The 26622-nt window shown below is 44.7% G+C and overlaps 1 protein-coding gene across 4 annotated transcripts in view; it reads right to left on the reverse strand.

The window, feature by feature from the left end:
* Positions 1-26622, reverse strand: part of Cntn4 (contactin 4) — an 860889-nt gene that overhangs the window by 144440 nt on the left and 689827 nt on the right. For all 4 annotated transcript variants that reach the window (XM_058573008.1, XM_058573005.1, XM_058573006.1 and 1 more), the window contains 3 exons: positions 24400-24597; positions 9568-9670; positions 5820-6004 (listed from right to left, as the gene is read on the reverse strand). In XM_058573008.1, coding sequence (XP_058428991.1) covers positions 5820-6004; positions 9568-9670; positions 24400-24597 — 486 coding nt within the window. The remainder of the gene's footprint in view (positions 1-5819; positions 6005-9567; positions 9671-24399; positions 24598-26622) is intronic.

Genomic DNA, 26622 nt, shown 5'->3' on the forward strand with positions numbered 1-26622 from the left:
TTGCTGTAAGGAGAGCTGTGGATTTGGAGCCTGGAGGTTGAAAGTCTAAGTTTTAACCCTTGAACCCAGGGATACTTGAACTTGATCATGTCTGAAGTGACCCCTGACTTTAACCTGTGAGGTCCTTAGTCTTTCGATGGCCTCATCAGCTAACCGGGTTCATAGCTCTCCTGTGTTTTGTATAGTTTTTATTGTTTCATGCACATATGCTAGTTTGTGGTTTCTTTGTCCCTAAGTAAGTAACAATTGTGGCAGTGGAGAGAGGGAGAGGGCTGGGACGTGCTGCAGATACCAATGACAAAATGCAGAAACCAGCTATGTGAACATGCACTAGAAGGGGGCATATTTTTGTTATAGGTGCCCATTCATAACTAAAACAAATACACTATGGAGGTGGTCTCTGTGTGAGGCCCTGGATAAGGTTTGTGAATGGGCTTCACAAGCTGGAGATGTCATATCAATTAAGAGAACATGACCGTTATTCCATAGCTTTAGGCTAAAACTCAAACTCCTCTACTGTCTGGTCTCATCTCGTTTTCTTACTTTTTCTCCACCTAAGCCCAGGGAACCCGTAGCTCCCGTTGAATAAGACTCCTCTCTCTCCTCCTTTCCAATAAGCTAGCTTCTGCCTCAAACCTCCGTGGGTACCATGTTGTTTTTCGGGAGTACTCTGCTCACCCTTCCCTCCCTAACAAGATTTTCACTCTGCCGGAGCACCTCTCCAGAAATCGTTCCTGTCTTGCCACCTGCAATCCTCCGAACACCTACAGACCACCGGGCACAAGCCGCAGAACCATTTCCATGAGATCAGGTGTGCCATTTCCTTACGTTCTGGTTAATCTCATTGATTGTTAACCAATTTCTAGAAAAGACAGATTCTCTTTTCTTCCCAGAGGTGCTATGAGCAGTTCAGAACCTCATGAAGGAGTCATAAAATTAAAAAAAAAATCAGCAATATATTTATTTTTTAAAAGAAGCCTTAAGTCTGATTTACTCAGCCCAGTTCTACCCAGATTAACCAAGCTAGGACTCTAGGCTAATACGGATTGATTTCTTTATATTTCTTTCTTTTTTTTTTTTTTTTTTTTTGGTACCAGGTACTGAGCCCAGGGGTGTTTAACCCCTGAGCCACATCCCCAGTCCTTCTTTTGTATTTTATTTAGAGACAAGGTCTCACGGACTTGCTTAGGGCCTTGCTAAATTGCGGAGGCTGGCTTTGAACTCAGGATCCTCCTGCCTCAGCCTCCCAAGCTGCTGGGATTACAGGTGTGTACCACCACACTGGGCCGGTTTTGCTTATCTAAGGTCTAGAGGTATAGCTTGCGTGTAACTGAGAAAAGATGAAGAAAAAGAAGGAAACCATTTGAACTCAACATTTAGGTGGCCAGATTAGAAAATAGAAAGCAAACCGATCCCTCTCCATTGTTCGTCTGCACATCTTCATCTGGGAATGCATTCTGGCCGTGGAAACTCGAAGAGAGAGGATACGGGTGACGGACGGATTTTTCCCTGACCTCTCTTCCAACAACGTTCTTGGGGTCAGAAAAGCAATGCACGTGCTAAGAGGAGAAAGCCGCTTCTCGTCTTGGCTCCGATTCCCAGTCATTGGGTGATGGGGTTATTTCAATGTCTCTGGGCCTTATTTTCTTTATTTTTGAAAATCAGAGGGTTCCTTCCCACTCCTGTGAAGTCAAGGCTGGTTTACTACTAAGATGCCGTGCTCCCTATTTCTGAGTGATGAGCTGGCTTCACCCCCACGGTGGCACTCAGGTGTAGGAGAAGGTGTACAAAAGGCTCTAAATACCGGGTTCTTTCAGTCGGGTTCTTTCTTTTCAATGATGACTATAATTCTATCAGTCACTTGGTTCAAACGGGAATATAGACACAGTAAGGTGGAAAGATGAGCAATTATCCACTGAATTAAGTCCCATTTTAGACGTTCCTCTCCTTGCTTCAAAGCTAATTGCTCTAGCACCCCCCTCTTCTCCTTTGTCTGTATAGACTGGCTGCAATGTCCAAGGGACAGCAAGAATAGAATTACCTTCTCCTGCGTGGAAGTTGTTTTTTCTTTTTTCTTTGTACTGGGCATTGAACTCAGGGGCACTCGATCCCTGAGCCACCTCCCCAGCCTTTTTTTTTGTATTTTATTTAGAGACAGGGTCTCCCTGAGTCGCTTAGCAGCCTCCCTTTTGCTGAGGCTGGCCTTGAACTTGAGATCCTCCTGCCTCAGCCTCCTGAGCTGCTAGGATGACAGGCATGCACCACCGTGCCTGGCTCCTGAATGGAATCGAACCTGAGCCTCACTATAGCATTGGGATTGCCTAGCACAGGGTGATGGCCCTCACCACGGGGTCCCCAGACCAGCAGCATGGGCATTACCTGGGGAATGAATCAAAATGCATATTTTTACATCCTTGCCCAGACCTACCAAATCAAAATCTCTTGCACAGTGCTCAGTATTCTGTATTCTTATAAGACTTCCAAGTTCTCCTGATGCAACAGGAAGTCTCAGATGCTGCAGAGTAGCCTTGGGAGCCTAGTTCTGCTTCTCACCATGTAAACTTGAATCACACAATCTCTTTGGGGAGTCAGTTTCTTTGTCTATAAACTATATGAATTATCTAAGAAACTCCTATGGACTAACTCCCAAATACCTCTCCCATCTTCTAAGTTTTTTTTTTTTTCTTCCCTTGAGACCTTGCCACCGATATCTCTCACCCAGGTACTAGTAATGGCTTCCTGAATGACCTGTTTCTAGGGTTGGTCCTCAGTAATCTATTCTCCCCAAAGCAAACAGAGTGGGGTTTTCAAAGCATGAACCTCCAGTGGCTTCCCAGGGTACTCTGGGTAAAACCCACCTGCACCAGGCTTGGAAGGTACTCTCTGTCACCTGCCTCTGTTTCAAACCTTGGGCCCTCACCCACCATGATTTAGTCACCCTGGTATCCTTGATGAATCTCAAACGGGTCAGATAGTTTTCTGCCTCAGGGCCTTTGCATGCCCTTACATTCTGCCAGAAGGTACAACTTCTTGGAAGCCAAGTAACTACTTTATCTTACGAAGCCTTTCTCTTGCTCCTAGTTACTTTCTATCATAACAAACAGATTCTTCCTAACTCTGACTGCAAAATGAAAATTTCTAGCTCATTCATTTGCTCAAGAGCACCTTGTCTTTTAGTGAAACTTTTTGTGACATATCAGGTCCTGGAGGGCACAGATTTGTCTTGCAGCCCTGGTACCCAACACTGCCCGCCCCAGGGTGGGCAACGGGAAGGGATTTGTCGAGTCAATGAATGACGTAGTAAAGTCCTTTCAGTCAATTTCTACCTTTAGGAACAAAGATCCGTCACGGTCTTGTTCTGAAAAACAGATCTATTTTTAGGAAGTTTTTCAAGTGGAAAAAAATGGCTGAAAGAGCAGATTGGAACTAGGCTGTGCAGGGCCACGTACAGGTCAGGACCAAATGCACTGGGACGAGGGGGTGGGGTGAAGACGTTCTGTGGCTGAACTCGGCTCAGTTGTCCTCGTGTGCCCGACCCCAGTGGCACAGGCTGAGACCCACGGACACAGGCCCCATGGGAACACAGCAGCCAGAAACAGGGGCGTCCCTGGTGCTGACCAGGGAGGGCCAGAATCCTGCTGCGGCACTCAGGATGTCTTTGGAGAAAGGTGAATAGTTTGACTGGGAGAAGAAGGGAAAAGGTCCCATGAAGCCAGATCAGGAGAGTCATCGGGCCCCCGTGTGGCTACCAACATGCAGAGCTGAGAAGTGGAACATGAAAACCTAAAATCGATCAAGAAACGGAGGTTTCCAAGCCCAAGTTCATGGTGATCTCCTCCAGGAACTAGCAGACACCTTCACCTAAGAATCTGTCTTGTCAACGGAGACAGGCGGTTCGTGGATAAGTGACGGGGGCTACCTGCTCCCCTTTTGGGGGGAATCGACAGTGTGGTTTTGATTATGATAATTCATTTAACTTGGAGATATGGGCAGCTGGGTGTTGGAAATAGAGCGCTGGGTAGGTCCAGATTAAAAAATAAAGAGACAGACAGAAAGAGAGTGGAGGGGCGGGGAATGACAGCCAAGCACTTAGCAGATGACTTTATTTAAAAGGCAGACGCCGTGAGCACCTGATTTTCATCTCTAGGACAGGATCCCTGAAAAGACACAGCGTTGCTCAGGACCTAGTGACAAAGCAGCCTCTCCATCACGGTCACTGCAGGTGGCTGTCATTTCCAGGGCAGGAAAAATCTCGAACCCCTAGGAAAAGTTGTGTGTGTGCCAAGCCCTGGGTCACAGAAAGTGTCACCTCTTTGTAACCAACAGAAAAAGCGGGCTTTCCCCTTAAAAGGGGAATTATGGAGGTGACAATGACTTTGTTGGATCAGTTGGAGCAGCTTAGATGACATTTGGGAACCAGCACCCCTAAGCGGAGAAGTCTATTCCGTGAAGGAGGAGGAGACAAGGTTCCCCGATTACCTTTTAAATAAACCTTTTAAAGTCCCCAATGACCTAAATAAACTCCCTGACACAGAAGAAATAATTATGATACCGTGAGAAAAAAAAAAGAAACCCAAACAGTTAAAAAGACACAGCCATCGCATCTCACGGAATAAAGGAATACGTTCATTCCTATGGTTCATAGTTTCTTCAGTCTGATGTTTTTCCAGTGAGTTGACTGTGGTATCTTCTGCTTTTCAACCAAAAACCATATCATCTACCCTCAGTTAAGAAAGTGCAGAGGACACTTATCACGTCCGTCCTTTGGTACGCACGGGGACATGAACGATTAAAGAGAAGCGCAGGTTCATTCAAACGACTGTCATTTGGCCCGTCGGGTGAAGAACTTTCTAGAACCCTGAACACCCTGTGTCCGGGCGATCAGAGTCCAGATCGCGGAAGGTCATGGATCAAAAAGGTCCCAAGCTGTGGCCAGCCACCACCGCTCTCATCATTGTGACATGCCACAATGTTGACTGAGACCCTTCTTAAACCATGGTCCATCTGTGATGTTCATTTCCCAGGCCCCACAGAGAGGGGAGGGAGACGTGGCCCAACTGGACAGAACTCAATTCTTTTTTTTTTTTTCTTTCAAAATGCCCGTCCAGCGAAATCCTTTACTGAATTTCAGATGGACACCCTAACAGGGTGTCCAAGGTGGACTCAGTGACGGCCACCAGGCTGGACGCTTTGTACACGGATCTGATGTTTGGATCAAGGCCGGGGCTTTGATCGGAACACAAGCAGCTGTTCCTACAGAGTCCTTGGGGGGGTGACAGAGATGTGTCATGCTCCGCTCTGAGGAGGACTCAATGGGGACCGCGTGCGTTCTGAAATGTTCACGGTACCACCCTAAATAGCGACCAATAAGGACCAAAGACCGAGGAGTCACACAAGCCTTGGGATGAAGCATAGATCTCTCTCTCTTTTTTTTTTTTTAAATTCAGGAGCAGGAATAACAGATTGTTTCCTGTGTTGAGTTTACAGCTTTGATGGGAAGACGAGAAACAGGTTCCTCTGAAAGTGTGTTCACACTCACCTCCAGCCCCAAACACAGCAGCCTAATTTCTTCCTTTCTGCTCCCACAACATCCTGCGCCCACCCCCCACCCCATCCTCACTATCCACACCCAGAATTATCCGGGGAAGGCTGATCATGGAGCCGGCGGAGAGGTGTGCACAGGCTTGTTCTGCACGGTGCCTACAAGACCAGCCTAACTGAAAAGTGCTTTTAATATATGATCTGATGTGATTTATTTTTTTTTAATACCAAGACGTTCTACAGGGATCTCGAATGCCAGACTGGAACCGCCAACTCACCATAGAAAGTCAGCTGCCCCCTGGCTACATTTTTGCCCCTGGAGTTCTCGGCCACGCATTCGTAGACGCCGGCATCCTCCTGCTGAAAATTGGGAATTTCGAGAATTCCATTGGACTCGTGTCTTCTGGCTTTCCTGGCGATGGGCCTCCCGTCGGCTCTTCGCCAGACGATCGTTGGCACCGGGCTGATGGCAAGAATGCAAAGAAGCGAATCGGGTTAGAATCCGTCCCCACAGCCCTTGCCTTCTTGGTTTATAAACATGCAAGCTCACCGGAGTATTCGCCGAACTTCATTTATTTTATGTTACCATTAACATCATTAAAACCAGGACACAACAGGGACACAGCCACATCAGTGTTTATAGCAGCACAATTCACAGTAGCTAAACTGTGGAGCCAACCTAGATGCCCTTCAGTGGATGAATGGATTAAAGAAAATGTGGTATATATACACACAATGGAATATTACTCAGCAATAAAAAAGAATAAAATCATGGCATTTGCAGGTAAATAGATGGAGTTAGAGAAGATAATGCTAAGTGAAGTTAGCCAATCCCAAAAAACCAAATGCTGAATGTTTTCTCTGATATCAGGAGGCTGACTCTTAGTGGAATAGGGGGGAGCATGGGAGGAATAGAGGAACACTAGATAGGGCAGAGGGAAAGGGAGGGGGCAGAGGATTATCAAGGACGGTGGAATGTGATGGACATTATCATCCAAAGCACATGTATGAAGACAAGAATTGGATGTCAACCTACTTCATATACAAACAGAGATATAAAAATCTGTGGTATATATGTGTGATAGAAATATAATGCAAAAAAACCCCTCAAAGTACATACATAAAGACATGAATTGGCATGAACATGCTTTATATACAAAGATATGAAAAATCATGCTCTATATGTGTACTAAGAATCGTAATGCATTCCACTATCATGTAGTCACAAAAATAAAACCAATTAAAAAAAATATCATATCCATCTCTGGTATTCTTTGTGTTTTCCTAAACTCAGATAAGATTTCTTAAACTTCAGTAGGGAATCTATCTCCCATGCACTTGTACCACTAAAATAAAAAAAGAAATTTTTAAATGTTTCTTATATTTTTTTCCTAACATATTTTTTTTCAGAGTCATAGATATTAAAATAGAAATATTCAGGTGATTGGAAGTGGAATGAAGATGGTTGCAAATACCTGCACATTCCTCCTGCTGAGATGAGGTCTCTGCTCCCAACCCTTGAACTGATACTTTGATAGTTAAATAAAGAAGAAGGGATGCTGGGCCAATTTCTAGGCTTGGGCATTAAGAAACTGCAGCCTGTAGTTTTGGGGTCTTAGAACCCTGCCCGTGAGGCACCTGGGACTTTGAGACCACCATGCAGAGCCGCCGACGATCTCTGTGAGCTCAGCTTTCCAACACCCTCACCGAGACACCAGAAGTAGGGGTGCGACTCTCCCAAGCTCTCAACACCACCTGATCTGTCAGCTTACGGCCACTGGGACCTCAGGGGTGCCACATGGAGCGAGAGTCACCTGGCCATGCCCAGCCTCAATTCTGGACCCATCAAGTGAGAGATAATGAGACGCTTATTATCTGAGATGTTTGTCTCTTCTTAGTTGGGGACAACAGAGGCAATACGTTCTTCTTTTTTGGGTACTGGGGATTAAACTCAGGGGCACTCAAACACTGGGCCACCTCCCCAGCCCTATTGAGTATTTTACTTAGAGACAGGGTCTCACCGAGTTGCTTAGCGTCTTGCTTTTTGCTGAGGCTGGCTTTGAACTCGCAATCCTCCTGCCTCAGCCTCCCAAGCCTCTGGGATTACAGGCGTGCACTACAGTGCCTGGCTAATATATATATACACTCATATATTTCATGCCCAACAAGGAAAGTACCCTCCCTTGAGAAATACCGAAATAATAGTAGAAATAACTGAACTCATGAAAATCTGGGAGATACAGCCCAACTGTTGACTTGGAGGAACGGCTCACATCATTTCTATATGGAGAACCTTATTAACTTAATGCATTCCATTTGGAAGGTGGCATGGAGGAACTTTAATTAAAATAGTGAGATAAAGTCAGCAGCGGGTCTGTGAGGTCTTTATGTGCTCTCAAGACATCCATCATGCCCCGGCCATAACTATTTAGGAGACAGCCTAAACTGCAAGGAGGGTATCATTGAGCCTGCAAATCGATGGCTTCAGCAAGTTAACCACAGCTTTGAAGACTGCGGCTTCCTAGCAGGGGATATAATTATTTACTTATTTATTTTTGTCACAAAAACACTCACCGAGAAGTAATTAGACGAAAAGACTTGCTAATCTTCTCTGGGAAACCTGAGATGGTATTTAAAAAAATTAAAGCCATCCACTCCACTGTATTTGTTTTAGAAGAATTTTAAATTCATTAGAGAGACACGGAGCTCCGATTGCGGAAAGGCTCTATCGAAAGTGTATTATGGATGTCCTCCCGTTCCAATGAGATGCACACTTCATCCTGGGCCTTTAAAAATAACTCTACTTATTTCAGCAGCTCCGTGGGCAGACCCAAACATCTCCCCGCACAAGAGAGGAGCCCAATTTGTGCCTTTTGTTTTTATTCTAGGAGCCATTCAAGCACCGTGAATAGACTTTAATTCCTAGCCCCCTTTTGAAGTGCTCAAGGGAACTGAAGGCCTTTCAAGGGGTCTCCTTTACCCATCTCACCACACACACAACCCCGATGATCCGGTTACCTGCTCTGAACTCTTCTCCAACTAACTTCACACATGCACTTGAAAATAAAGACAAATTTTAAAAACACAACCACGGTGTACTTGGTGAGCAACCTGGTTTAACTCCCTTAGCCATAAATCACGGGCGTTTTCTATGTCTTACATGTTTTTCAACTTGACTTTAAGTGTCTGTGCGGTGTATCATCCTGCAGGCGTGTCATAATTCATTTCATACGGCAAGTCTTCGGGACATGGAAAAAAAATTATCATCGTATTGTACTACACCAAAATAAAGATACTGCTTTGTCGTTGATATTGCCGTGATTTGGAAACACAGGGGAAACCATTAGAACTGAATATACAATGAAAAAAAAATAAGGAATATTTTCTACAGTTAATGTAGAACACAAAAATCACTTTTTAAATGATTTTTTAAAAAGATTATAAGCAGCCCGGCATGATGGTGCACACCTGTCATCAATCCCTCAGTGGCTCGGGAGGCTGAGGCAGGAGGATGGTGAGTTCAAAGCCAGCCTCAGCAAAAGTGAGGCCCTAAGCAGCTCAGTGAGACCCTGTCTCTAAATAAAACACAAAAATAGGGCTGGGGATGGGGCTCAGTGGCTGAGTGCCCCTGAGTTCAATTTTAAAAGAAATTCAAACTGGGGCCAAAACATATATGTCCATATTTTCCCAAATTGTTGGCTTTCTTGTACCTCAAGGCCACTTTTTCCTGTCGTTCTGGGGTGGACAGCATGCACACTACAGGTCAGAATAACAGAACAAAACACTTTTTCAGAATCGCCCGTTCTCCTCCCCTTTGCAACCACATCAACGGGGGCCGCTTAACTTAAGCTTCTGGCCATTACCTGTGTCTGTCTGGGTGTGGACACAATCCAAGAGGCACGTGCAGAATTGCACAGAAGGGTTTGACTGGCTTTTCAGTCCCCTGCGGAAGCCATCCCCGTGAACAGCGTAAGGATAACTCTACACCTGCCCCAGCAGAAGGGAGGGACTATAAGTAGAACTTACTTTCCTAAAGCAAAGCACTCTAGCTTGACGGTGGCTCCTTTGGCAGTCGGGACGGTCTCTGGGAACTGCACTTCGATTTTGGGCTCGTATTCCCCCATCACCCCTGCAAACAAACAGAAGAGCTGAGTCTCAGAGGTTCTTTTAAAACGGACTCAAGTGTTTTTGAGACAACGCAGGCTGCTCCCGTACACCATGAGGTGCACAGTGAATTCCTTCATTCGAAGCAGGTCCATGAGATTGTGGCCCTTCTCCCGGTTACTGTGAGAGAAGACTTGGTCTCACAGAGCCACACCATCTGCCTAGGATTGTATTCTCTATGCACCCAACTTCGCTTCTCGAAAAAGACTTCTTTAAAGGTGATCATGAAAATAAAAGATTGATAAAGTCTGAGTCACCAGGAAAGTCACCTTTTTTCAGAATCACAGGGTGGGAAAAAATAAAATGTGTAAAGATACTTAAAAAAAAAAATACTTGCAGCCAGGTGTGGTGGCGCACGCCTGTCATCCCGGTGGCTCGGGAGGCTGAGGCAGGAGGATTGTGAGTTCAAAGCCAGCCTCAGCCAAAGGGAGGCACTCAGCAACTCAGTGAGACCCTGTCTCTAAATAAAATACAGAATAGGGCTGGGGACGGGGCTCAGTGGTCGAGTGCCCCTGAGTTCAATCCCTGGTATAAAAAAACAAAATACAAACAAACATATATATTTAAAAAAATCAAATTTTTTTGGTGCCTTCTTTCTGTGATCACAAATTTTTACTTTCACTTCCAAGACTCATGTTAATTAATCATTAATTAGTGCGTGCAAAGTAGCATCAAAGGCTTGGGTTGTTATTATACTCTGAACTGATGTAAAACTAAGAAGCATCTACAGGAACAAAAAAAACCTTTAAGTTCTGACAGCCTTAACCCATGGCTGACCTTGAAAGCCTTCTCTCCCTCTTTGGCGCATCCTAAATACTTACTGATTCTTTCCTATCCATACATTCTTGGCTCTGTCTACTGTCTCTCTCCTTGTTTTGATATAGTCTTTCCTGTCCAATTTCGGGTCACTCTCCTTGATTTCTGATTCAATAGTGCCAGTAAAGTATTTGCCATTATCTAGATCACTGTACCATGTCCTGACTCTGCATTCCATCTCTGCCCTGGGCTCCCCATCGCCCCAGGGAAAAGACAGAGGGTTCACGAGAAGAGGTTAACAGTAAGGACCGAATGGGCCCAGGTGCAATCACAAGGAGAGACGATTTTGCTCATCTCTTAGACCCTTTCCATCTGCCGTTTCAGAGACTGTTATCAAAAGCACAAACTCAAGCATAGGGTTGTGTTTTTTTTTTTAATGTTTGTTTTATGTTCCTTTTCCAGAATGACAGAGAGGGTATTATATTTGGAGGGACTCTGACATTATTTCATTTGGTGTTTTTCATCTGGGTCTGATGGATGCACATTTTTTTTTTTTTGGTACCAGGGATTGAACTCAGGGGCATTCGACCACTGAGCCACCTCCCCAGCCCTATTTTGCATTTTATTTAGAGACAGGGTCTCCCTGAGTTGTTGAGTTCCTCGCTGTTGCTGAGGCTGGCTTTGAACTCACGATCCTCCTGCCTCAGCCTCCCGAGCCGCTGGGATTACAGGCGTGCCCCACAGCACCTGGCACAGATGTATACTTTTGAAAGAGGAAATTGCAGCTAGGAAACCACTGAAGCAATGCCTGTCTTTCCTCCAAAGGGCGAAATCACACTCCAGAAGGATCCCTTCCTTCTGCAACTAGGCTGCAGCCTCCAAGGGGTTCAACCAGCCAGTGAACCAGGGTTCAAGGTGAAAACTCAGGCCCTGACCCCTCATCTCCATCTTTCACTCCGGTCCTTTTGTCACTGCAGCGGATGACCCTCTAAAACCCCAGCACACGGGATCTGGGCTTGACGTGTCCCCAGGACAGGGGCTGTCCTCCCTTCCTGGCCGTCTCCGCCTCCTGAGCTGGCTTGCACCTCAGTTTTGCTCTTGCCCAGAACTGGCCTGGAGGTGGTGCCGCGCCTGCTGACACCAGCCTTCCCACGCCGCTGCCAACTCGCTGACAAACAGCCTGATCCGCTGAATCATCCATCGTCCCATAAATATCAGGGGCATGACTCCCAGCACAGCCGGCGAGTTCGCACCTCTTAGTGGGGTGTGTGAGGCTGGGTGCCCCCGAGAGCGGCGCTGATTAAAGAAAGATCTGCCTGGGGAGCCAGAGGTCTCTTGTCCTCCCAGGGGACCACGACACTCTGCCCTGCCGTGTGTCACATTCTGGAGGCAGATGAGACCATAAGGTAAAAAAATGCCAGGGACAAGGGTGTCTCAGAAGCCACCGGGCGTTTCCCCAGCGCATCCATTTCTAGAAACGTGACTTGGAGATTGTCTGTGAAAATCATACCAAGGAACAAATCTATGTCATACAACTTTGTTGGACTAAAATATCACCCGAAAAGCGGGGTCAATGTTCTGGACCTCGGAACTGCTACTTCCCCACCCTAGAATCCTACCTGTGAAGGTCTAGGCTGGGAGTCTGCCCTCCCTGGATGCTGTCCCCATTCCTGCGGCCCTCTCGTCCCCTCCAGGTGCCCTACTCTGTAGCTTGCAGGGGTCTCCAAAGCCCTGTGCTTAGAACACCTCTGCTGCTCTGAAGCTCTGGTGGTGGCTGTCAACCTGCAGCGTCCCCTAACTTGGAGCTGCGGTAGGGTCTGTGGTCACGCGACCGTCTCCCTGTGGGTCTTTCTAAGGACACAATAGTCATACTGGACTATGGGCCCAGCCTATTCCACTAAAATCTCCTCTCAAAACTTGTTCTGAGCCGTTGTGGTGGTGCACGCCCGTAATCCCAGCAGCTCAGGAGGCTGAGGCAGGAGGATGGTGAGTTCAAAGCCAGCCTCAGCAACTTAGTGAGGCCCTAAGCCACTCAGTGAGACCCTGTCTCTAAATAAAGTACAAAATAGAGCTGGGGATGAGGCTCAGTGGTCGAGTGTCCCTGAGTTCAATCCCTGGTACCAAAAAAACAACAAAAAACTTGTTCAGACTCCTTTCTCACTGTATTTATGACATTTAAAAAAAATGGCTTTGGTGGAGATTTAACTTGCATACCAAAAATTCACCCATTTTAAGAGTATAATTTGATGAATTTTAGCAATTTCATTGAGGCCTGCAGCTGTCTACATAACTCAGTTTGGGACTATTTCTAGCATCCCAATAAGACCCCGGAAGCCCACCTGCAGTAAATTACCAGTGCCGCTCCCAGCCCTGGGTGACCCCTAATCTGCTTTCTGTCTCTATGCATTTGCTTTTATAGGACATTCCCTATAAATGAAATCACACAAGATGTGGCCTTTTGTGTCTGGCGTCAAGGTTCATCCACCTTGTAGCACGAACCAGACGTTCCTTCCTATTTATTGCAGAAGAGGACTCTACCGTGTAGAGGCACTACCTGCTAATGATCTGTTTGCTGGCTGTATTAGTTTCCTACGGATGCCAAAACAAAGAACCCCAACCCAAGCAGTTCAAGGAGAAAAAAAAAATATTGCCTCACAGTTCTGGAGGCTAGAAGTTAAAAATGGGCATGCTGCTGGACCCAGTGACACAGGCCTGTCATCCCAGTGGTTTGGGAGGCTGAGGCAGGAGGATCGTGAGTTCAAAGCCAGCCTCATCAATTTAGCAAGGCCCTAAGCAATCTAGCAAGACCCTGTATCTAAATAAAATAGAAGAAAAGAGGTGGGGATGTGGCTCAGTGGTAAAGCGCCTCTGGGTCCAATCCTTGGTACAAAAACAAAAAATAAAAACAAAAACATTTGACAGGACCTTGCTCTAAGACTCTGGGTTCATACTGCTTAGCTGTTTCTGAGGTTGTGACAGTAGCGGGTTGCCATGTAGTCCTAAGCAGATGAGCCTCTGGGTTGTTCGTATTTTTTAGATCTTAGCGATCATGCTCCCGTGAACACTGGCTTTGTGTACCTCTTTTTCTTTTCTCTTGTTTTTCCCCATGAATTTTCGGGGTTGAATCTCTTGCTTGTGTCTCGGCTCGAACGACGCCACCCTCAGAGAGGTATTTTCTGGTCACTCTAAAATAGGTCCCTGCCGCTACTCTCTGTTACCATCCTGCTTCTTTCCTGGGACTGATAACAATTTACACTTCTCTCATCTGCCTGCCTGTTCGGTCTCTGTCCTCCGTCTGGATGATAAAACCTGTCACGTCAGGTAAATAAGTCTTTTTCACTCCTCGGTTCCTACCTTGTACGGCAGTCTCCCTGCTTAATAGGGACTCAGTGAATCACAGCTGACATAAAGCCTTTTACAAATTTCAGGGTACGCCTCATACAGCATCACCGTGTTCGATCTTCTTTATGGAGTCTCTTACACTTTTTACCTCCTTGAGGAATGAAAATCTTTTTGATTTTTTTTCTATATCCTTCACAAATCCTTGCTCATTACTAAGAATATATATAAAAAAATGCAGTGTGATCAGGAGACACGGATGGTGGGTGGGGGCGTTGGAGAAACAGGAGTGGAGGTCATAATAGTGATTCAGTTAAACAGGAATGCAGCCCATAATAGTTATTCAGTTAAACCGATTTCTTTCGAGGCGTGGGAGCCGTTCATTAAGAATCTCGGATTTCTAGCTCAAGTTCCCTTGAGATCATCTTTCTGACCGAGATGAACTGTGCAGGTTGTGTATCTGGTCCCATGGAATTTCTGCTCGGTTTATAAGCTGATCCATAATCAAGACTCAACAGGAATAACGGGCGGATCAGTAGTCATCGTACGCACAGAGACACGGACGAGAGGTGGAATGCTATCGGGGTCGTTGAAAAATGTTCATTCTTATAGAACAACTGCTCCAGTTTTAAAGTCCTGAAGATGAGGTAAGCAATCGTCTCCAGCTATATTATAAGCGAGTTTTTTGGAATATCCGTGAACTCTCCCATTTAATTTGGTTACGTCTGGCACGAGATGTGTGTTTGTTTTGACACTTGCTTTCACTTTAACCATCTTGGCCTTTACTCTCTGCATTCAATGGAAAAGTAGTTGTTTTTTTTTCCTTAAAAAAAAAGACCCTTAAAAGAGGCATGCATTTTTTTTTTAAAAGTAATTATTCCCTCTATCCACCAGTGCGCTACTCTGGTGATTTATGGACTGATCAGGCTAAAAAAAGTGCAAACTGAGGGATGAAATTGTTCCACGACACCTTTTCCATCTTCCGGTGCTTTTAAAAGGTGGAAAGATGTAGAGGTTCAGCCATGACTACGCAACCTAGATAATGCGGACATAGACAAGGTGTAGAACATATTCTCATTCAAGTAGGAAATATCATCTCAGCCATCTTCATGTTCTGCTGTATGATTTGTCTATAGAGACAACTCTTGTTATCAATTTTAAATAAAGATAGCAGTATCAATAATTTTCCTTGTATAACAGAAGGGTCTTAGTTCCTGCACGGTGAATGTTTTCTATTCTTTGGCAGAAGAGGGTCACCATAACAAGAATGGAAGCTGCAGAACTTGAAATTCCACATGTCAAACTCCTCAGAGGGCGTGGGCTTAGCTCTAGGAAACTTGGTAAAGATTTATTTAACAGAGACCATAAACCATGCCCTGTGCCTACCAAGGGGACACACTGTGGATGAAGCAGACCTCATCCTGACTCTGTAGGACCCTCCCCTGCATCTCTGTTCTATGCATCCCATGGTAACGTGGCACACACAGGCAATGATTAATCACCTACTGAATAACAGAAAGAGTGGGTTTCATGAGGATGACCAGCCTACCCATTCCTTGGTGTTTCTTCTAAAACAAATTCTTACATCACCTGGAGCGTCTGAGTTTCTGGTAAAAGTGGACTCTAAGACTGAGAATCTGCATTTTTAAGAAGCGGCCAGATGGTGCCGATATTGATGATAGGAAGAATGCACTTTGAGAATCACTTTTCTCAGTGGGAGCAAAAGCAAGGTGTTCCAATTACCATGAACAAATGGTCCAACTTGAAGGATGTAGAAGAGACAACCCCCTAAATAGTGTGGCCTTGGAAGAAGGAGCGAGGGACACATTGACAACATTGATCCTTCGCCAAATAAATCCTTTTCCCAGTCACAGGACAGTAGACCCTGGACAGAAAGAGACAAGGGCTGAATGCTAAACTCCGGACCCTCCATCCTTACCCAGTGAAAACAAGCTTCAAATTCTCACCACCTGTTTCCTGAATGCCCACACGGATATGTTCTGCCAAAGTCTCCAAGGATCAAGCCGTCTCCCAGTGTGTCACCTACATAAACCCAGAGCTCTCTTGTAACGGGCGCCATTTTGTACCCAGAAAGTGAGCCCATCTGATGCCTGACTCCAGTACTAAATAAAAGGCATAGCTGATCCATGAGGCCCACTCCTGGATCTTTGGACTTTCATTATGGTGCTGAAAGCATGTTGGTTGGTTTTTTTTTTTTGGCTCACACAAGGGACATCCATAAATAGGGGTGTTCTCTGGGCTGGTCAGTGGGAGGGTTCTGCTCATGGAGTCCCTACCAGGGACAAGGCCCCACAGGAGCCTGGGACTCTGCAGATGACCTTGTGGCGATGACTGGCCCACTTTCAAGAGCCAAAGCCAATGTCTGTGAGAGGAGAGCATTCAACAAAATAGCTGACGATTTACAGAACAGGAGAGAGAAATCAGACACCCGCTGCGCTTGTTTGAGTACAATCTGCGGCGTGCTGCGTTGGCAGGAGGAGGAGGCCCGTCTGCAGAATATGGTGCCATAAGATTTTTGCCAGCGCCTGCCTTAGCTGGAACCTGTGCTCGCTAAACAAAACCACAGAAGGAACATCGACCGGCTTCCACCGAGTGGGATTTCCTACTGGAAAAAAAAAATATGGTGGAAATTGCTTTAGGAAGCGTTCCCAAGAACGTTCCTCTTGTATGAGACACAAGTCATATGATGCGTATTCCGTTAAGAGGCGAGCTCTTGGAAATACCCGACGTGACTCACAGAGTCCCTTGGCTGAGTCTACCTTCTGCCCTTTTCCAAAAAATGTTTGTTTTCTTCCTGGTGGAAGGGCACATAGGTGTAGGAAGTTCTAGTGAAGTGTCCAAGGGGTATCTTGAATCACTGCCTAGCACACCCCGTGGGTTCACTCTCCTAACAAGAATGTCCCCCCCACTGGAAAGGAGACGTGCGTCCTCTCTGACACTTATGGATTAAGTAAAGAACAAGAAAGAAAAAAAAATCCAATGTACCTTCAGAAACCTGTGAGTAATAAAAATAAACTTCGTTATTTGCCTTAAGTCAAACCCAAATCTTCATCCTTCATTCCTTTTCAATAATTAAAATGCAGAGAAACGCTTTTTCTAGAAATTGTTCTCATATAAAGATAGAATGACCATGTATCCCTACTTGGATGCTTTTTTTTTTTGGAACTAGGAATTGAACCCAGGGGTGCTTAACCACTAAGCCACCTCCCCAGCCCTTTTTATTTTTTATTTAGAGACAGGGTCTCACTAAGTTGCTAAGAGCCTCGCTAAGTTGCTGAAGCTGGGTTTGAACTCACGATCCTCCTGCCTCAGCCTCCAGAGCCGCTGGGATGGCAGGTCTGCACCAGAACCCCTGGCTTGGGACACTCTTGTTTTACCTGAATTCCTGAAGTAATCAAGGTCATCTTTTAAGCCAACTTTTTTCTTCTCCAATATTTGTTCTATTAAAATGTTCCTCCTGTTGTGTTGAACTAAACCCTTTCCTGGCCTCTGGTCCTCGTTCAAGTCTTTGGAGTCACAAAGGAAGAGTCTTCTGGTGGACAGCCTCCAGCTACTTAAAGATATCATCGTGTTGTCAGAAGTCAGTAAAGTCTTTCTATAGAAGGGCAGAGAGCCAGGATTTTATTAGGCTTTGTGGGCTCGGTCGTCATGTTACTATTCCACTTTCCTATTACAACTGCAAAATGTCAACAAGTAGACAGGCTGTGTCCCAATAAACTCTATTTACAAAAACAGGTGGTAAATAAAGCCACGAGTCCTAGCTGTCTGGCCCCTGTCACAGAGAAAATGGGAAGATAACAAAGTCCAAAAGAATCATTCGATTCAACAAACCATTGGAACTAATAAGAGATTTTGATGAACCTTCCAGAAACTTTGTCACTTAGAAGATTAACAGCAACTTCCATATATTAGCAATAACGAATCATAGAACAAGATTCAAGCAAAATACTATTTAGAAAAGCAAAAAAAATTATATGAATATTCAAGACTTCTATGGAGAAAGTTTTATTTACAGAAACAGACCATGGGCAAGACCAGACCTTCAAGAGGGAGTCTGTCAATCACTGGTTTATAACAAACACTACGCCTTCTGTCTGAGATTCTTTGTCTCCCTCTTTGGTTGGTTATGCAACTCTTTATGGAAGCCTGGGCTGATTCCCAGCATGCATCCAGGTTTTCCTTACCCCCAGGGTCGGAATCTATACATTATGTCACTGTGTCCTTGACCCCTGTGCAGTAGATCTTCTCACAACTGAGACTCGAGTGGATCAACTTTAGTTCTTCATTCTCCCCCAACAGGGCCCTACTCCTGTGAAAGATTGCAATTAGACTCTCCAACCCGACTGGAGCCCGTGAGGGGCACATAAAGACTTTTGCATCCTGAGCGATAAGTCCACAGCAGGTGCTCCACGAATACCTGCTAGCTCTATGCAAGATCAAAAGACTGCCCAGGTCAACGCTGCCCTTTCCTGCAACCCGAATCCCTCTGTTGGGTTGAATGTATTCTTTAGAGCTCCATGATGTAATCCCAATAAAGAATGAAACGTTGGATCCTCCGCCAACGAGAAGTTCTCTAAATTCTGTTGATTTCACCGTGTACCACGGACCCTGGGCATTGAACCGACGCCTTGTGACTGAAGAGCCAAATGACTATCCAAGACCTCTGGCTTCCACGGGCCTTTAATGGGATTGGCTGTGCTGAAGGTCTGGAGCCTACTGCCAAGTTCCTAAGCTTGTCAAACCTTCCTCGAAATATCCAGGGCCATTAAGACTCTATTACACCCGATGAGCAATGGCCATTTGGCCAACCATCTCATATCCCTCAGTCGTGTAAAATGTTCTCATCGGACGTGATTTACACCCAAGACTCACCAGCTGTGATGCTGTGGGCAACAGTAAAACAAAGCCAAGCACGTTGGCAATCAGCTCCAGATCTTCAATGATATAAAACGACATGCAAGCCGATGCAGCCATCGACTGAAGAGACTTTGCCTGCTGCCTCTCTAAACGCAAGGTCATCAACAGAAACCGGGTAGGTTGAGCATACGATTTAAAAGAGATTCCCCTTAATGACTGGGTTTTGGATCTGACCACTGGGTTAATTAAGTGGCCTACAAATAAAGCTAATCTGCTCCCGAAGACAAATAGTGGTTGTTAAGGCCCACGGGAGACCCTAATGCAGTTTGGGGGGGCAATATCCGGAAAGTTTACTGTCAACCGTTGGCGGGATCGCCATCAAGCATACACGATACCATGGTAATAAATTTCCAGAATGTTCTAATTTTCTCCTTTCCATTATTTAAGGTTTTCTTTGCTCTTAAATTTGGAGCTTTGTAGGGAATGTATTCTGAGCCACGACAGAGTCACAGAGGTGAAAACTCACGCAATGGCTCATGGTATCCTGCAAGAATTCACCCAGTTGCCCACTAGGATGGGTTGTTGGTATTTGAAGGGAATCTAACCCAAATGAATAGTATTTGTCTGTTGAGTTGTATTTGACATTATCTGTCCTGTGCACAAATTGAGACTGGAGTCAATCAAGTTAGAAAGCAATGCCTGGAGTCCCTCAGACAACTTAGATATAACTTGCTATAAATCACTCATTTGGGGGGAAGAGGTTCTAGTCACTGAACTCAGGGGCACTCGACCACTGAGCCATCCACAGCCCTATTCTGTATTTTCTTTAGAGACAGGGTCTCACTGAGTTGCTTAGAAATCACTCATTTTTATGTGTACACAGATATGCTCACAAACACACACACATTTTATATATATATATATATATATATATATATATATATATATATATATATATCAATGTGTAGAAATAGGGAGATTAATCAGACAAAGGGAAAGAGAAAAAGAATTTTAAACTCTAAGATAGGACTTGTATTTAATTTCCCCTGTTCCCCAGTATCTCTTCTGGGTAGAGTTCAAATCAGGGATAATATTCAACAATATTTAGGAACCAGCAGATAGACCCAGGCCGTACACTGCTAAGCATATGTCTTGATTCTAATAAGCAAAACCAAGATCTGCCAAACCCATCTGCAGCCAGTCTCAAGGAAAACGGAAAAAAAAATATGAAGACCAGACGAGGATTCTTCATGCTCAATTACGAAAGTCTTGCATGTACCAGACCTAAACATCCTCACAGACTTGGTCTCATTTTACCAATTTCTCATTTCTATGTTAATTCTTTGCCTCTTTAGCCATCAGATGGGGAGTCAGGGGCGATGGTGGAAGGCGGAGGAACTAGCCATTATGATCCTCATCGAGTTCTATTATTTCTCTCGTAGTTATGTTACGTGGTGGTCTTCTGCCTCTGTTTATGCAAATGGAGAGACAATTCTTTTGAGATCCGTGCAAAACACATAAGAGAGCAAGCTCATGATTATTAATAACTAGCAATGAGGCTAATGCTGATCAATGAGCTACTGCAGCAATAATAACGAGGAGGCTCTTTTCTCAATTAGACTCTTTTTTTTCCTTTCACAACACCTAAGGCAAACATTGCACGCTCCCATTGATTCCCAGAGAGTAAGTTATATTATCTTTTCAGAGCAGATTTTAAAATATCCAGATAAATAACTACAAACTCTGGTACAACCTTCTCTCACATGGGTCTAACTCTCAATTTTATACTTCTTACGGGTAAATAGTACTAAATGATGAAGCTCTTTGGAAGAATTCTCATTATGATTTATTTATTTCTTTTTTGTACTGGGGATTGGAACCCAGGGATGCTCAACTACTGAGCCATATCACCAGCCCTTTTTGTATTTTATTTAGAGACAGGGTCTCACTGAGTTGCTTAGCACCTCGTTGTTGCTGAGGCTGGCTTTGGACCTGCCATCCTCCTGCCTCAGCCTCCTGAGCTGCTGGGATTACAGGCATGCACCACCGTGCCTGTTACTTTATATGTATTTTCATACACAGAATTACTTTGCTATCTTAATTTTACTGATAAGAAAAATAAAAGACAATGAGGTTAAAGCCAGACCTCCAAAGTTGCTTAGTTAATAAATAGGGGGTCTAGATTCCACCCAGAGAGCCTGCCTCCAGGGTCTTCAGGGCAGACTTCCTGGCCTATATTTGATTAAGGATCAGAGATATAGGAAGGACCAAGGAAGATATAAGTAGAGATAGGGAAAATGGAACAGCAAATCCCGGGGCGCTGTGGAACCGTGGTGTGCCAGGGGCAGGTGGCACTTATCATCCATGAGGAGGACCCATGGGGTACTGCACCTGAGTCCTATCAGGACGTGAGCCTGATATGTGAGTCTCACGGTTTAACTTTCTATGATTCACTGTGACTTTGGGGGCTGGATTCAATGCATCCAAGTCCAGAACTGCTTAGCTGGATCTCCAAAGAAATAACCTGAATACTGGACCTCACACAGCCAGTCACTCCATCCCAGATCTTGTGGAGGGATCACTTCATTGATTTTACTCCCAGGGAAGAGACGTTCGGGTTATCTTTATGTTGCAACCTCTGTTTGATTTATATTTCCGCCTTTCTCTCACCTGCAAACAGGATCTCATTAAAGAACCGGCTTTGTGCAGAGCAATATAGTTTGAGTGTCTCTTTTATGTACTGCAAGCTCAATGGGAAAGACATTATGAATTTTCGCCATGGAACACTCATGGAAATTAAGACTAAATGGCCATTAATTGCCGAAGAATGAGATCCTTAGTTTGCTAATTTAGTGATAAAGTATTCTGATACAAAACATGTGTCATTCCCGTGAAGAGATACTAGACAGGCTGAAAGAGGGACTGATACCCACTTGAGGTGCCCATGATGATCTTGGAATTTTTGAGATCCTAAATTTTTGTTCCTGCTTCCTTTTTTGGGGGGCAGGGGGTGGGTACCAGAGATTGGACTCAGGGGCACTTGGCCACTGAGCCCCATCCCCAGCCCTATTTTGTATTTTACTTAGAGACAGGGTCTCACTGAGTTGCTTAGCGCCTCACTTTTGCTGAGACTGGCTTTGAACTTGCGATCCTCCTGCCTCAGCCTCCCGAGCCGCTGGGATTATAGGCATGCGCCACCGCGCCCAAGGGTCCCTTTTTTCTTAAGGGGCAGGTTTATGTGATGTTTGCCTTCTGCTACATCATGTTTGTGCATCAAAGTCCATATTTCCCTGACTTCTGTGACTCGGCACCCCAAAACTGACCAAGTCACTGTAGAAACATTCTGTCCCAAATACACTTTGGGTAGAGGCCAGAGGAGCTGTGTTTTCAAATAATTTCTTACAAAGTAATTTCTGTCTTTGGAAAAGCTCCTTCGTCTTGGGTTCTGGAGAAGTGGCGATGATCACTCTCAACAACACTGGGAACTGGCCTGTCTCCTTTAAAGGGATGGTTGCGTGGCTTTACCTAGGGGAAATGCATCTTCGCCCCAACATACTGATTTCACATTTTCCATGAGGCTGGCAGGATGCTTGGGCCCAGCACAAAGACGGATGAAAACAGTGATCTTTGATGCTAATCTGGGTAAGGTGGGAAAGTGAGCTACTTAGAATTTAATATGGATATATCAGGTGAACATCGTGATAGAAAAATGCACTTAAAACCAGAAAACAGACGATTCTTCATGGGGGCCAAGGAAGAGAAGCTGTGTTGGGCCCTCACAAAGAATGTCTAAAATAATGTTTGCAATTCTTCCTTGGCAAACCCGGGCTGGGACACCATTTCAGCCAATGACCTTCCTCTACCCTTGGTGGCTACACCAGATTTCCAAGTGCATCTTGCTTTTCTCTTCTGTGACCTCCCTCTCTATTTACAAAGACGTTATTGACTCTCCAGAATGCAATTCTCTAAGGACTTCTCAGTGCTCCAGAAAGAAAACCCAATCTTCTCTTGAGGGCCTCCAGATCTGGCCCCTGACCCCTTTCTAAGCTCAATGTCAAGCAAGCTCTATCGACTCACTGTGCTCTAAGCAGGCTTAATTCTTTAAGTTTCCACAATATGCAAAGAGCTATTCACTGGCCTCAGGACCTTTGCATACGATGTGAACTCAGCCTGGCTTGTTCCACCAGCTGATCCTCATAGGACGGATTTCTTATCATCCAGGATTCAGTCCCTAGGTCCTGCCTCAGAAAGACTTTCCACAGAAAATCTTTTTAAAGTCGATATCCACCCCACAGAGCCTTCATTTCACCAAACTGACAGATTTACTGCTCTCTAAAATAATCTGATTTTTGTTTTTGTTTTGTTTAGGGTTATTTGTTTTTTGGGGGGTTTGTTTCTGCCAGGAGAATATGGGTACCATCAGAGAGGGGCCTTCTGGTCCTTGATTATCAGCCCACAAAGACATGGTTGTAACACAGCAAGTGCTAAATAAATATATGTTCAATAGATGACTAAACAAAAGACTGAAGTCTAAATCATTTGCCCCCAAATTCCACAGGAGGGTCTACACTATAAGGATGCTCAGACCCTGTCTACACATCTGGTCTTGCTCTAAACTCCCTGTTCTGGGAGGTTCAGAGTCCCAATTGGGTTAAAAATTCATGGAGAGAGTTGCAAGCTTGGGAGATAGAAATCTGGGTTCTCATCTGGAATCTTCCAAGCCTGTCTCGTGTAAATTCAGGTAAGAAGTGGTGTCGTCCAACGAAAAAGAGCGCAGGGAGAGAGAGGGTTTAAAATACCAGGCTCTGCAGTCCATCGGATGTGGGTGCTGGGTGGGGATCCTGAGCCATGATTTTTCCACTGTGTGGCCTCGGATTTCATTGTGGAACATATCTCTCACTGGCCTCGGATTTCATTGTGGAACATATCTCTCACTGGAGTTTAGAGAAGTAGCCTGATGTGGGGTGAGGGGCTGGGGTTGTGGCTCAGTGATAGAGAGCTATAGCCTAGCACATGCAAAGCCCTGGGTTCAATCCTCGGCACTATATAAAATAAAATAAAGGTATTGTGTCCAATTACAATAAAAAATATATATAGTAAAAAAAAAGCACGGGTGATTTGTATACATTTTTAGGTCATTAAGCAATTAAGGTGAACTTCATATATTTTCTTGAAATAGCCTCATGATAGTGTGAGGAATTAAGACTTCTGTCTCAAAGGGGCCTCGTTAATTCTCCATCGGACGGCCATGGGAACTGGGACTCTAGCTTTATAAATCCAGATGTTACTTGGGATAATGGAAAACTTCTTTCAGAATGCTAAATCACATCGAATTGATTAATGAGCTAATTGCTCAACCTTTCACTCCAGTCTGCCTGTGTATACTAATTTCAGTGGGAGAGAAACAAGAAATAGATCCCCTTGTTATTTATATTCACCTAAGTCCACATTCCTTTCCTGTTGAGATGGGCAATTAGACTTCTAATTAGTTTTCCAAAATGGATTCAAGGGCTTCTTTCTCACACAAGCGGACAAAATATGGGTGCCAAATGAAGGAAGCATTACACTTTGAAGGTCTGTGTGCCAGTAACATGATATCATTACATATTCAGCCTGTGACTGAGTTCTCTCTCTCTCTCTCTCTCTCTCTCTCTCTCCCCCCCCTCTTTCTTACATGCACACACCCACCCAGAATTAGCAAAATCAAGTTAGACAACTCACCGTCATTTCTCAATATCAGAGGTGTAGGCGGCCCCAGGACCTTGTGATTTGTCACGGTATTGGTGACCACACAGGTATAGTTCCCAACATCTGATTTTTCTACTTTGGCAATGTACAGATTCCCGGTCTCTTGAGACACGAAACGGCGGTTATCCTGATAGGAAGGGTATTCGTTGAAGATCCAGGCGTAGCTCAGCTCTGAAAGTAAAAGGAAGCATTATCGTTAGAGATACACTTTGGGAGACTTGAACTTGACTGTATTCAGGAAAGAAATGGTAAAGGTAGAAATTCACAAGGTTGCCCAGTGATTCTCCTTCAGCCTGTAAGACATGGATACAAAGTAATCACACCATATCTTTGTCAGTTCACTAAGGTTTTTTATTTGTGGAGAACTAGATACACTGAGAGCTGATGCAGAGAAGTCCAAACTTGATAGTTTGCTAAGCATGTACCAAGGTCTAAGCACCTCTTACTAATTCTTAAACCATACACCCAGGGAATCTATAATCTTGATACGGTAATAGAACCTACCAGGAAACCAGTTCACACTTTCATTTCATAGGTAGTCACACAGTACACCAGAACACCACATAACTGCACCAAACTTCTGGTTTCCAATGCATTTGATAGTTTCCCGTTAACTGAGATGCTTTGACACAAAGGAACAAAATAACGCATCCGCACTCCTAGCCCTGGTTAGAGTCGGAATCCTACCCAGAGTCTCAATCTGTTCTTCTCCCAAGGTCTCCCACTATGGACCCAAATTCTGCTCTCTTCTTATTTATGAGGTTGAACATTCCTGCCTCATTTTAGTGACACAGCAGTTTAACATCACAAAAACACTCGAAAAAACATCATTGCAAACGCTCCTTAAATCCACCTAAGCTGACGAGACGAGTTGACTCATCCTGCAAATATAAATCTGTATTTTTAAAAAATAGTTGGATGTGCTATTCTCTACATAAGGGAGTACATGGGGGAATCCTGGGGACACAGCAATGGATTTGCAAATATGTACTCTTCCCAGAATATCAGGGGGATAAATGTAATGGGCAATCATGCTTGAAAATGCTCTTTTGAAAGGTCATATTTTTCCTAGGGATTAGGTAAATGCTTTTTCTGAATGAACATATAACCCCACGCTTTCAATTTCAAAAAACAACAACAACAACAACAACAACAAAGCCCTAAATGACAGTGAATTTGAATGACTTATTGCGGTGACCCCACATAGTCCAAGGAAATCAAACTTCTTCAGTGCCAGGCACCCCAGGATGGCTCTCTTAATGAACTCCAGGTTGTCCGAAGCTGAAAGGTGATAGTCCAGCTCCTGGCCCCGATTAGCCAACATTTTGTCTTAGATAATCACTTGGCACAGGGGACGGAGAAGGAGCAATTGGAACGCAAAGGGAACCTATGGTTTCATAAGTAGTTGGCTGAGTTACCACGTTGCTCTTTAAAGTGATCCTGGGTTAAATTCCAAATGCACGGAGTGTCCTTGGAACTTGGTAGAAAGGCCACTTGAGTCTTGTAAAGAGAACATTAATTACCGCGAAAGGTATTTTTGCCGTTCAGTCCTTTCCATGAATCCCAACTGCAATTGACCTGGAGAACTGGATGGACAAGAGGAAATCCACTTGGCTTTAATGATCTGCTGTTGACATACAAAGGAGGGGTCTATGCCAGGTTGCTTTCCCTTTTATGTCTGGATTATAACATTTCCGCATGCATTGCTTTGGAGAGACCCACTTATGTTTATAGGAGAATAGCTAATCACTTTATTTATGCATGTGCCTGTAATTAGAAGTCACCCCATGCTGATGTCAAGAGGGTATTCAGTGTAAATAAACAAGTGCTTCCTAGTAAACTAGTCACTTCCTTAAGAAATTAAAATCTCAGAGAGGAGAAGCCTCTGTCCTAGGTCCTGAAGTATAATCACTATGGCAGGCTTCCTGCAAGAACAGATTTGGCACAGAGACTAGGGACACAGCATGGGGGTCTCCAGCAAGCCTAGCCACCTCTCAGTACTTCAAGAAGCACACAGTCTGTCTCCTTATGAGCTCAAAGAGAGTTTTAAGTACAAATCAGCATCTCCAAAGCCACAAGCTAGAAGTCAGAAAGTAATTCACCAGCACAATATGAATCAAAGCACACGCCTCTCTGCAGAGAGTTGCAACGGATCACGGGCAACTGTACACGTCTTCCCTGAAGATGCTTCCTTCA

Source organism: Marmota monax, unplaced genomic scaffold, assembly GCF_021218885.2.
Source record: "Marmota monax isolate L192 unplaced genomic scaffold, Marmota_monax_Labrador192_F-V1.1 WCK01_AAM20220418_F8-fsc00028, whole genome shotgun sequence".
NCBI classification, from domain to species: domain Eukaryota; kingdom Metazoa; phylum Chordata; class Mammalia; order Rodentia; family Sciuridae; genus Marmota; species Marmota monax.